Consider the following 13,671-nt stretch of genomic DNA (forward strand, 5'->3'; position numbering starts at 1 on the left):
TGCTTAATGCAGAGATTTATCTGCAAAGGATCCTTCCCAGAAACCATCCTGCTGACAGCCCTTACTCTTATGAGTGTTTGCTTTGATACTGTGGTGGTGGATACCTGTCTCTGGCCTTTTAATGGAAAATGGGGATTTCCCCCATGTTTTGGGGCAAAAGTTAGATTGCTGTCAAATTCGTCTCATGCTAATAATGTTGGGATATGAAGTATTTCTCATGTGCAAGCTGTCTAACAGCTGTGTTTTTTTTAACTGGAAGTCGAAAATGTCTAGCCTCATCAGTAAATGAAACCGAAAGGCATGCCATCTAGAAGTTGGAATCTTGGGGCTTACAACAGACTGAAGCAAATTCTCCATTGTACAGAGTTCCTGGTTTTCAAAATTGGCTTTCTCTTGTTTCCACCCTCACTGAAACTGGTATTCAACTTTTCTTACCAAAGATGTCAAAAATGCTGAAGATGTTAAAGTAGTTAAAAAGCACTGAACATGCACCCACAAATGTATTCAAATGCACCCACAAATGTATTTGGTGGAATGAGCAGTTTGTAGCATTAATTTCTTGAATGAAATATGAAACTCATCAAAAACTAAATTGGGTGAGGATAGGACAAAATGAACAATCAGGACTCCTCCAAATATGATAATTAGTGATTGACAACTGCAAGAAAAATTGAGTACAGTTCTTTTGTTTTAATTTAAAATATATAAAAGTGCCTTTTACATTTTTACATAAATTTTAAATAGTCCCATAAAACCTTTACTGCAATGTAGTTTTGAGATAACAAAAGCATGGATTATGGTAACAACTCCTTGTTATGAAAGAATCCTTCATAATATTTTGGCTAGCTGCCGGTGGAGGGGGAGAGCCATCCTGGGTAGTGCTGTTATAGGGTCATTTAACAGGAGTTACGGATTGAATTTAGAGTCCTATCTTGTGAACTCTAGTAGTAGATGGCCAGCACACTCAATCAAAAAGTCAGATGCAGTTCTTATCATGCCTCCTGGATACTTCCCTGAAACGATCAGAATTACTTTGGTCTTTGCCATCTAGCCTTCATTCAGAGCCTCCTAATGTCAACCAGACATCAGGGAAGTCATTGAGAGCTAGGTGTCATCATCATCAGGTACCTTATCCCATGCTTCCTCACTAACCCTTTCACAAGCCCAGTGTACACATTGCACAGGAAGGGAGACAAACTAGAACCCCGGATGAGCAAATGCCCCAAACTACCTTCTGGAAATTCTGCTTGAGGACAAACTGAGCCATCCAAGAGGAGCACCACCCACTTGTGATGTGGTCTGCTAGCAAGTCAACGCCAGCTGATGATGGATGGTGTCCACATTGTGTCTGCATGTTGTAGTCCATAGTGCTGCTGAAACTTCAGAGTTAAAATTATAGCATTAAAGCTTAGAGGCTTATTGACAAAATACAACATTTTAAGGGCTGTACTATAACTGCCAAGGCCCACTGCTTTGAATGTGCTTGTGAATTGTTTTGTAAGACGATTCTGTGGACTAACCCTTGCTGCTGTGGCAGTCTTATCCAGACACCTTTGGTGCTTAGCTAATAAATTAAAAAACATGGAGTCTAAAGAGTGATTAGGTAATTCTTCCTTCCCTTTGCCTTTCCTTGAATCTGTCCCATGTATCTCCCTGGAATGAGAGTTGAAGGAAGTATGCAGTTATGAATTCTAGCAAGGTGAGGGACTGGTGTGCATATCTCTGTTAATTTGCCCTCAATGAGCAGAGAAACACAGCTGAACTTGTTTCCTATTTGTCTTCATGAGAACGAAGATTAACCATTCGGCTTCTACTCCAGGTAATACACACTGTTTCCATAATGCTTCCTTTGCTTTTTAGAGGAATGACACCTGTCCTTTCTTGTTTTGTTTTGTTTTATGGTCAGACATTAAATGCCACTACAGTAATGAAGAAAATGCCATCCTAGAAGATGCATGCCCTGTAGCATGCAAAGAAAAATCTCTGTTTAAAAGTGGTATGAATGAGCTGAATGCTGAACAGGGGGAGATGTAATTCTGCAGAAATCTCTCTTTATATATACCACTGAATAGAAGTTGTGCATCAAAGCAAGGCAGGAATATGTAGAGAAGTTTGTCAGGGCCTTTGTTTGGAAATGCAATAACTGTAAAGCTGTGCTCGATATACATAAAGAAATGCCCATTTTCGTCCATTTATTTAAAATGTCAGAGCATGTGTCTGTAAAAGTCACAAGAAAATGAAAGTGTTTCTGCATGAGCTCTTTATCCCTCCTCCCTGCCGAAAGTGCTGCAGCCTTTGGGACCGCCATGCAAACTGTAAAATTATAATTGCTACAGCCTTTACCAGCTTCAGTTGTTGGTCTTATTTTGTAACTAAATGGAAAGATTACTGCCTCTTCCCTATCTCAGTAAAGAGAAAATGTAATATATTGACTTATTCCTGTATAATAAAATCAATAACTAAAATTATAAAGAGGTTCTCTTCATCTCTCCACAAATGCCACTCCCTGTGCACATTGCCATCTAATTAGTCAAATTCTGCCAAGGCTATCGCTATTTTCAAGCGTTAGTATGAGATTTGATAATGTCAGTCCTGTTGTTCATCATGAAGTCCTCCAGAAGGCACAGGTTAGCCCATAGTGGGTGAGTAAACTTTTTAAAAAGTTACTTATTGAATGTGCCTAGTCTCCCTGGTTTCCAACCTCTGATTATTAACCCCTTCGTTGGCTGGTTTTATAGAGTGGCACCAAGTTCATTATTTTTGTACAAGGCTGTGAAAGGGCCTCATTAAAAAAGCTAGTAACCCCTGAGGCATTCCAAAGCCCACAGTACACATGGTTTCACTAAGTGAAACTAAAGTATTGTTCATTAAGCCTTTTATGCATTTTCATAAATTCAGCTTGAACTGTTAAGTAATCCGGTATGATTGCTAGTGTGTTTTGTTTTTTAATCAAAGGGGTACTGTGGTAGCACATTTGTATAGTTAACCTGCTATCAGTATTTCTATGAGGAAGTCTGAGGGGTTTTTGAAGATTTATTATTCACCAGTTCCAAAGGGCTTGTGGTTGAAATTTGGCTTAAATGACAATAGGCTGAGTGCAGCTTTTCCACAGTTTGCTTGTTTTCAGAACAGCGGCGAAAATACATTGTTGCAGTTTAAAATAGAGGTTTTTTGCCTAGAGACTATATTGGTGACTGTTGGAACTGCAGGATCATTCGTGCAGAGTGCCCTGCTTTTGCATTAAAGGACTGATCGTCCCCAAAGAAATAAATTGGCTAAACTTTCATTAATTTCTGAATAGGGGCCTATCAAATTCAAGGTCCATTTTGGTCAATTTCATGGTCATAGGATTTTAAAAAATCATAAATTTCATGATTTCAGCTATTTAAATCTGGAATGTCACAGTGTTATAATTGTCGGGGTCCTGACCCAGGAAGGAGTTGTGGGGGAGAGGGTCCGCGAGGTTATTGTGGGGGGGTTGCAGTACTGCTGCCCTTACTTCTGCGCTGCTGCTGCTGGTGGTGGTGCTACCTTCAGAGCTGAGCAGCCGGAGAGCGGTGGCTGCTGGCGCAGAGCCCAGCTCTGAAGGCAGAGCCCCCGCCAGCAGCAGCATCGCAGAAGTAAGGGTGGCCTGGTGTGGTGCTGTCTGCAGAGCTGAGCCCTCAGTCAGCAGCCGCAACTCTCCGGCCGCCCCGCTCTGAAGGCAGCAGCGCAGAAGTAAGAGTGGCATGGTATGGTATTGCCACCCTTACTTCTGCACTGCCGCTGGCGAGGGGCTGCCTGCAGAGCTGGGCACCTGGCCAGCAGCCATCGCTCCGCAGCTGCCCAGCTCTGAAGTCAACACAGAAGCAATACCATGACTCCCCTAAAATAATCTTGTGACACCCCCCGCAACTTCCTTTTGGGTCAGAAGTCCAATTAGAGAAATGCTAGTCTCCCCCATGAAATCTGTATAGTCTAGGGTAAAAGCACACGAAAGCTAGATTTCATGGTGGGAGACCAGATTTTTATGTATTTTTCTTGGCCGTGAATTTGGTAGGGCCCTATTTGTGAAGCAAGGCCTGACCTTGAATTTATGGAGATAGCTCTTCTTGGATAAAACTGAATGGGAAAGCCCATGGATTTTCTTCTCTTTGCATCTCTTCTAAAATCTCAGTGCTTGCAAAAGCATTAATGATTCATCTCCCAAAATGCTTAAGAAATAAACCTTTTTATGAAGAAAAAAATGGTATATTTAAACGTTAGTGTTGATTTTTGGTATATACAGCTACCCTGCTGCCCACCTTGGCAACTGTTTGTGTACACTGTTGACATCTGCCTGGCAATAGCCAGAAAGAGCTTTGAGCAGCTAGAGTCCTGCCTGCTATTTGACCTTGACATCTTGGCCAAGTACTATTTGAAGTGGTGACAGAACCTAAATGTGCTTTCCATCTCACTAGCAGATTAGCTTATTTACAGCTACAGATCCTTCTGAACAATCAGCCAATCATTTTTGAACTGTACCCTACTTATTTGGGGATGAAGCCTGACTGCTCTCTGTCCTTTCAATAACACAAGGAGAAGATGTGCTAAAATCCAGTTGAGATTCGCATTGCTCCGCGGGCTTGCCAGCTACTCCTGGGGCTTTAGTGCTGCACCCTTATAGATATCTACCAATATCCTCATTATTGCACCTGTTGAATACTGTGCCGCAGTTTGGGGCTCCAGTAGTCATTGTGGCAAGTTGGACTCGATCAACCCTGCCCTTTGTATCCTTACTTTTGCGATGTGGACAGTTCCAGTCTCCTACCTTCCACTCATGGCTAGCATTGCTCCCCCTGGTGGTTAAATGTGAAGGCGGAGGACTGGCCACATTATTGTGTGCAGGCAATTGTTCAAACAGCTTACTTCACAATTTCATCTCAAAGCCATATTGAAAACACTGGGGCTGACGTCAGATGCCCTTTTACTGAAATAGTTGAGCCTCTCAAACGGTATGTTGGATGCAACCTTTCTAGGGAACAATGGCAACAAGTGATATGGGACTATATTTTGGATCTATGGCGCATTTCTTGGCAGATAGACAACTCAGATCTGCGTCTCCTTGTCTCTCCAGATCAGATTGTGTGTGCCCCTCAGAACAATCATATGAATCGGAAGATCCTTCTTGTTATAACAGGAGATGTTGTAATTGCAGGTGGTTTAACTTACATCTTTACTGGTGGGGCTTCCTGAGCTCCCCATCCTTCCCCTGTGGAGCTCAAGAACAAACAGTGTGCCATCTGGTCATGGATTGCTTGGTCATCTTGTTGGTGGAGGGTGCACTTGATGTCTCCAGATGCTGCTGCTGTGATAGGGGCTATTTCACTTTCTGAACATCTAGTTAGTTTTTTTGCTGTTAGAAGCCATATGCCAGAAAAAGCTTTTGGTCTGGTAAGAAAATCTCAGTAACCATAAAAAAAATAAAACCCTTAGCTTCCCCCATACTTTATAAAGTGGTGTTATGAAATTCTGGTGCTGGAGGTATGCAATGGAGTATTTATGCTAAAGAAAACACTAATATGACTTCATGAGTTTTATGAACCTTGCTTTTTGAATCAACAAGATTCTACATTAAACTGGCCAGTACTAGCTTCTAGATTCTTGATACTCATTGTGGCCAGTTACATGGGCATGGGCTTTGAGTAAAGCAGATAAACAGCAGCTGAAATTGCCAAGTATATTGGACCAGTGACTTTCCAGTGTCTAGGGAGATGAACTTTGTGCTCAAAAGTATAAAAAGCTTTAAAAAGGAGTTAACCAAATCTCTGTTAATAAACCTTTTCTGAGTATTAATATAAAATCTAGGTCCTCTCACTGCTATTGTTCCCCTCCCTTACCCCCAAGATTGGTGTATTTTTTGTTGTTGGCTCTTATTTAATATTCAAAGATTTAATATGTAAAAACCTAAAGTTACACCTCACATTTTTCCTAAGATTTTGACTTCCCACTTTGAGAAAAAATGTTCTTATTGCAAGTTATTGCAGACAGTGCTGCTCTTCAATTCTGTATAACAGTAGATAAACCTGGGGTCAATTCCTATGGATACTGCCCTTAGGTAACTATGGTGAAAAACTTTGTGAATGAATTTGAAACTGATGGTTTTTCCTTAAAATAAATATCTTGAATCATGAAAGAAGCCTGACTTAGACTATCATGAAAATATTTTATTATATGCACTAGCCGGGAGGCTGAAAGTGAGGAAAACTTTATTCTCTCTCTTAAAAACGTTGTAGACCAGGGGTAGGCAACTTATGGCACGTGTGCTGAAGGCAGCATGCGAGCTGATTTTCAGTGACACTCACATTGCCGGGCTCCTGGCCACCGGTCCCGGGGGCTATGTTGCTGGCCTGGGTTACCGGCCGCCGCCCCCCTGCCAACTGGGGTTCTGTCCGCTGGCCCCGCTCAGCCTGCTGCCAGCCCCAGGTCCCGGCCACCAGTCCAGGGGGCTCTGCTGCCAGCCTGGAGTCCTGGCCGCCGACCTGGGGCTCTGCAGCTGCCCCCCGCTGTGGCACACTGGCCCCAGCTTGGGGCAGTGAGGGGTGCAGACAGGGGCAAGAGGGGGTACAGCTCAGCACACCCACCTTAAAAATTGTTCTAGTGCCACTGTACTGGGATATTTTTAAGTCCTGATTTGCTGCTTACATCACGATCATGCCACGTGGAACAGCGCGCTGCGTTGGATGTTGAGATTAGAATGTACATGCAGGAACTGGAATCAGGATTTTCTTACAGATTTCCAACGATTTGGCCCAATGCTTTCTTTTCTAATTAAACCTGAAAAGTTCAAAGAAAGCGACTTGGATTTGTCTGTATTGCAGTGGATGGGTGTTGAAGATTTCAAAATGCAGCCCATTCAGTTAAAAAGCTCAGAATTGTGGGCATCAAAGTTTGGAGATCTGCGGAATGCACTTGAAGCTACCGAGAGAGATCCTGGGGCCTCTGTTCTGACCTGCTGGATGTCCATGCCAGTGAAATTTAACTGTTCGAAGAAAATAGCGTTTGCAATGCTTTCAGCATTTGGATCTACATACCTGTGTGAACAGGTATTTTCACACATGAAATCTGTCCTCTGTCCCTCTCGGAGCCGGTTAACAACTGATCACTCAGAAGCCTGTGTGCGGCTTACAGTATCCAAATACGTGCCAGACATTGGAAAACTCAGCAAGGAACAGCAAGGGCAAGGATCACACTAAACTGATAAGATCTGCATTTTAATTTAATTTTAAATGAAGCTTCTTAAACATTTTAAAAACCTTATTTACTTTACATACAACAATAGTTTAGTTATATATTATAGACTTATAGAAAGATACCTTCTAAAACCATTAAAATGTATTACTGGCACGTGAAACCTTAAATTAGAGTGAATAAATGAAGACTCAGCACACCACTTCTGAAAGGTTGTAGACCATACTTCTGCACAAATAGTGACTACCCAGACCATTAATTTTGTCATCTGAGTTCATATTGAACTTGACAGAAACCTAGCCTGGAGTAAGTGAAGTTGGGTTATGGAGTCAAATACTCATTGAAATGGATTTTTTTTTTTTTGCCTTGTGCAAAAGCAGGCAATTTAGTTGTGATCAAAAATACTCATTTATGTTTTCTATTTCTAGATCCTCTGTCAATGGGTCCTCAAAAAGCTCTGGAAACCATTGGTGCAAATTTACAAAAGCAGTATGAAAACTGGCAGCCCAGGGTAAGTGCGTGTATTTGTTCTTGACTTTCCCCACAGTACCTGTCCCTGCATACCCGATACTATTATGGGATAAACTGGCTTAGGTTAAAAAGGAAGTTATGCATCTATTATATAACTTAGTGATCTCGCAGCCTCCATTGCTTGCCTGTCCATTCTCGTGGACAGACGCTTGCAGGCTCTCAAACTCAGTTAGCTTTATGCTTCATGTCACTCTTGGCCAGTGGTTCCCAAACTTGTTCAGCCACTAGGGCAGGGAAAGCCCTTGGCGGGCCGAGCCGGTTTGTTTACCTGCCGCGGCTGCAGGTTCGGCTGATCGTGGCTCCCAGTGGCCGCGGTTCGCTGCTCCAGGCCAATGGGAGCTGCTGAAAGCGGCAGCCAGTATGTCCCTCGACCCGCGCCGCTTCCAGCAGCTCCCATTGGCCTGGAGCAGTGAACCGCGGCCGTGATCGGCCGAACCTGTGGACACGGCAGGTAAACAAACCAGCCTGGCCTGCCAGGGGCTTTCCCTGCACAAGCGGCGGAACAAGTTTGGGAGCCACTTCTCTTGGCTAGTGCTTTGTTTAACCATGGCAGGGGTAATTGTTCAAACTCTAGATGCTACATTTGATATATTTATTAATTTTTTACCAGATCATGGTCTCTTTTCTGTAGTGAAAATGTTCTTGGTACATTTCTGCAACCTCAGCTACTTGGAATGTGTATCTCTTGGCTTGCACTACTAAGTGGGAGCCAAGAGATACACATTCCATTTCTTAATGTTTTAGGTGGAACAAACTAATAATCTTGTAAGGCCTGTAGCTAATATATGTTCCTGATTTTGTTGAGAGGTACTTTTAGGGTTCAGTCACTGACTGTTAACTCTGCCTCCTAATGCAGTGGTTCTTAACCTGTTTACCACTGTGTGCCGCATATGCAGCTCTTAGTGTTATGTGGGATGCATCCCACACTAGTGTGTGTGTGTGTGTGTGTGTATAATATATACACACTCTCTCTCTCTACCTGTCTGGCTCTGAGGGTGTCACATGGGCCGCAGCTGTGTACTGATTGGTCCGCAAGTGGGCTGTGGGTTGAGAACCACTGGCCTAATGTATGGCAGGCATATATTTTTGAAATGAAAATGTAATGAAGATTTGATCATAATGGCATATAGCAGGTGACAAATAGCCAGCGGCTTACAGCTGTCTTTTCATTCCTTACTTTAAAATCACTTTTGAGCCTTTGGTAAATTTCTTCGCTTCCTGATATTTCAGTGCTTAACATTTTAGGAGCCTCATTAAGGCTCATGAGGATGGAAGTTTATCATTTAATTTTTTAAAAAATAAAATTTTAAAACCTATTGAGTTATCCCCAGCATCATTAATTTCCTAGTTTGTCCTGTCCATGTCCTTTTCTACATGTCTTATGTTAGACTGTGAACTATTTGGGGCAAAATATCTTCCTCCTTATGTACTGTACAGCATTGAGCACATTGTCACTGTTACACATTAACTTCTCAATATGAAATGCATTTTATGTGACCTGGTTTGTTCAGAGGAGAAGCAGCTTTACCAGTTGGGTTTGACTAAAATTTATGTTGTGCTTTATATCTTATACTGGTGGTTGAAATTGTTTTATTTCCTTATGTTTGTGAACTTAGTCCTTCATGGTTATTGTTTCATCTTTTCCTTTTAACTGATATTTTCAATATTTTGATCAGCATCTTTGAGGCTCATATAACTTATGAGGGGACTGCTGTGCTTCCTGCCTGCTATACTGCCTATCTTATTGTTTCATGTACAAAATCAATCTACTGTTTTTATTTTTTTTTGGCTGAAATCTTCATCAGTGGATGGTTTAGGAGCATGTCTTGAAATCTGGAAAATGTCTTTGGTATTTTGTTCCACTCAATGCGGTGCTTGCTGAGAAGGACTTTGCTTTGGTTTTAGCAATGCCCTCAGGTAGTTTTAATCAGTCATTCTAGTTAAAATCTAATTGGTTATGCGTTGACATGAGGATGTTTCATAATTAATTATTTCTATATAATTTATAAAATCAATATAGATAATAAATTTTGTTTTTTGTTTGGTCCTTGAGCCATGAGGCACCCAGTCTTGCTGTTTTCACGGCAGGCATCTCTTCCTGAAGACATTTTTGTTCTTTGTAAGGTCTTTGTTCAAGGTGATAGGTATCTGTTAAGTTTTAGTACCTTTATCTAGCATGGCTTTTGTGGTGGGGGTATTCTTCCATTGGAGCAGAAATGGTTCCCTTGGAGTACAGTTGCTGTAGGAGTCCTGTTCCATCTTGTTCTGTCCTCCATAGGTTCTCATACCACACTCATCACCATAGTATGTGAATGCCTTTCAGTAGTGCATTAAGTAATGCAATTAAACATCTATCACATGGCATGTGTTCTTCTCATTGGGTATGTCTACACTGCAATTAAAAACTCTTGGCTAGCCTGTGCCTGTTGACTTGGGCTTAGATTGCGGGGCTGTTTAATTCCAATTTGGACTTCAAGGCTGGGGCTGCGCCTGAGCTCTGGGACCATCCCACCTCACAGGATCTTAGAGTCTGGGCTTCAACCCAAGCCCGGAAGTCTACACTGCAATTAAACAGCCCCTCAGCCCACGCCCTGAGTCAGCTGTCAAGGCCAGCTTTTGGTGTCTAATTGCAGTGTAGACATGCCCATTGTTTCCCCAAGCGAAGAAGTGTATGCAGTTTTATTTTGGTAGCGTTTTTGGTAGGGTGGTTTTTGATATTAAATATACAGGTTGGTGTGTGTGTGTGTGTGTGTGTTAGAGAAGGCAAAGTCAAAGAAATGCACCTTGCACCTGCAGTGGAAGATGGTGAGGTTTGTGACAGTCATTCATTCTTGGGCTGGTTCATTCCACAGTCTTAGAGCAGCCCCCATGTAAGTAGTCTCCGGCACAGAAGATCTTTACCCTTATTGTAGAGAATTCCTTTGTGTCAGAAGAGCAAAGTTATTGCCCACAGTCTACCTTTTCTGATACACTAAAGAAAAGTGACAAGTTTAGTAGAGGATGTAGAAGGTATAGTGAAACTAGGCAGCCTTTCAATCCATTATCATAGTCCCTACATTTTCTGTCTCAAAGCCAGAGAAACAGTAACATTTGAGCAGAGATAATTAATCTATTCAGAACAGTCTCTACCTGTTAACAGCGTTTAATTTTCCTATTATTTCATGGTGACGGGCTGGGAGTGAACAGCCAGATCTACAGATCACTTTCTCTATACAACTGTTTTTAGTTAAGTATTCAATGGATATGTGTGTTTGCATCAGCATTTTATTCTTTTAATAGGTATTTGTTTGAGGGCCCTGTCCTAGTTGTAACTCAAAATATATTTAAGACAGGTTAATTTTCTTTTTACATTTTCATTTTGGGTATACTGGAAACTTTCTCTTTTGATTCCCTTTTTTCAGGTAAAGGGTTTCATAATTTTTGTGTTGCACAGAAAACCCAATTTCATAGGCCTCTTCCTTTAACTGTTTTCTTTGAGCTCTTACGTAACTTGTAGTATTATAAGGTTACTTAAAAGGGGTGTGCCGTCTGGAGTGAGAGACAGGTTTGAGTACAAGGTCCTCCTGAGTACTGAGAAGAGTATGCCCTGTGTGTGAAACATCAAAATAGTTGTAATGAGTGACACTGGTTATTACACATGATTGCATTTATTACATTTTCTCTCTTTCACCAGAAGAAGTTGGTCCAATAAAAGATATTACCTCACCCATCTGGTCTCTGCATTTATTAAGTAATGGAATTTTAAATTTTCATAGTACAGGTCACATCAGGTATCTTCCATTTCAACAGTAATTGGGGAAATGAATGCTCTAGAACACACCTGATGTAAAACTCATAATATACTGTGTGGAATCTAACAGTAGAACAGTAAAACACCTTGGTGCACAGTAAAAACAAACGTGTCTATGCTGTTTTCATAACTGAGCCCATGGTACTGGAGACTGGTGAACAGGCCTCTGTAGCAGCAGGTACTCTGTGTGTGGGAAGACCTCATGCTGCCTTGTAGAGTTTGCACAAAACATGAGGCAATTACTGAGCTCAGATGTTTGTGCGCAAGGTGCCTGGCTCTTAAAGTAAATCACAGCCCTTTGAAACATTGCAAAGCTAAACACGTACCACTTTATTGCACTCTACAGGGCTCTTGAGTTTTCTGCAGTAATAAAGCGAAGTTGATGTAACATCTGCAATAAAACAATAGGAACGTTATTGAATTTCCTAGATCTTTGATGTAAATATTAATAGATCTAGTTTTGTCTCTTTTGCTGTTTTTGACATGGCTGGAGATTTGGGGGAGGAAAGAAGACTTGGAAAGGGAAAAATTTGGCAAACTGAAATAAGGCCAGGTCATTAAAACCTTCTGAGAGAGCTAGCTTTGTGGAGCTGCCTGTGTGAACTAGGAAACACCTGTTGATATCTTTCATATAGTGCAGGCATGAATAGTGTTAATTAACTGTACGCTGACCACTGAACACCTAGGATCGTCTTCCCAGTACAGTCCTTAAGATTTATCATCCAAGAATTATCACAGGACATCACTGCCAGTGCAGTCTTGTTTGTCTGACGTTCTTCATAGGATGTTGTTTGAATCAACGTCTAGGAAATTATTGGTCTGAAAAAAATACAAATACACTAGGCAGAAATCCTGAAGAGGGGCAAGCTTGAAAATTCTATTTGTTTCTGGTTGCTCCCAGGCTGTGTCTGGTACATATTTCCTTGCCAGGTCTTATTGAGCCCCTTCCTAAATAATTTATCAGTTTGTCGTTGCTTGGAGTATTTCTTCTGATTAAATTTAAGACTTTTGCTTTATTGCTGTGTAGCTATATAAATTTGTGTGCTGCAGGAGGGGGAAAACACTTCAGCCGTTGTTTCATCTGCAAAATACTGCGGTTAAATAACATTTCAGTCATTTCATTGCAAGTCTCAAATGAAAGTTTTATTGGGAAAAGGGAGTAGGAGATTACAAAGCTGCGGGCATACAGTGAAGAATTTCTCTCTCTGAAGAATTTTCCTCACAAATTAGAATGTTGGCAGTTCAGGATGGAGATAATTTAGGTGGTGGTGAAAAAAATGAATTGGGGAAAAAGCAGCCTTTTCTATACACTGCCACCCTCCTTTCCTGGAGCAAAATACTTGATAGGTTTACTTTACAAATTCTTCATGTACTCAGTAAAAAATATTTAGATGAGAGAAACTGATCAAACTTAAACGGTATCTATCAGTATGTGTTCTTCCCTTCCTTCCCCTCACAGGGTACTGCCACCATCTTAAATGTAATGATAGGGAATAGTCAATTACACATCGGCCTATGTGTGATGGCAGAGTGTGGTGAAGGTTTCAATTTTGCTGAGTGAGATAATGATTGGTGTTTCTGTTGGCAACAGTGCATATACACCAGGAAAATCCATCATGCAGTGCAAAAGGGATGAACTTCCCTTAGCTTAGTTCCCTGTGTGAAAAACCAAGAGACATAGTCGAGCATGCAGTAACGTGGGAACAATAGACATCTAATTGTTGACAGCACTACTGCAGTGATGTGTTTCACAAATATGCAGATGCTACTGTGGCCCCCTTCTGTACAGAGCCTACTGCTACATGAATCAAAAATTGGAAGTCCATCTAAGCACAGCCTGAGGCTTGAGTTCTTGTTTAAAGGTTCTGAAGAATTTTTGTGACAGAGATAGATGATTGTGTAGCAGAGGGGGTCATGTGGGAGGGTGAGGTGGAAGGGCAGCTTGCTACAGTCACGCTTTACAATTTAGTATTCCTTTTCTGATGCCCTTGCATGAGAGAACAGAAATGTTTTTCTGTAACCTCTTGGCTGGACTCCTCTGAATCGGGCTAGAACTGCCTGGGTACAAAAAGCACTAATTCCCCATTGTAATTTGGTTGTTAAGCATGGAGCATTACACAGAAACTGCATTGTAAAAAGTC

The 13,671-nt window shown here is 41.5% G+C and overlaps 1 protein-coding gene across 5 annotated transcripts in view; it reads left to right on the top strand.

Annotated features, from left to right (window-relative positions):
• The window catches only part of RPTOR (regulatory associated protein of MTOR complex 1), a 306,196-nt gene that overhangs the window by 44,535 nt on the left and 247,990 nt on the right, over positions 1–13,671 (top strand). For all 5 annotated transcript variants that reach the window (XM_074970551.1, XM_074970550.1, XM_074970552.1 and 2 more), the window contains exon 3: positions 7,638–7,720. In XM_074970551.1, coding sequence (XP_074826652.1) covers positions 7,638–7,720 — 83 coding nt within the window. The remainder of the gene's footprint in view (positions 1–7,637; positions 7,721–13,671) is intronic.

The sequence above is a fragment of the Natator depressus genome, chromosome 14 (assembly GCF_965152275.1).
Source record: "Natator depressus isolate rNatDep1 chromosome 14, rNatDep2.hap1, whole genome shotgun sequence".
NCBI classification, from domain to species: Eukaryota; Metazoa; Chordata; order Testudines; family Cheloniidae; genus Natator; species Natator depressus.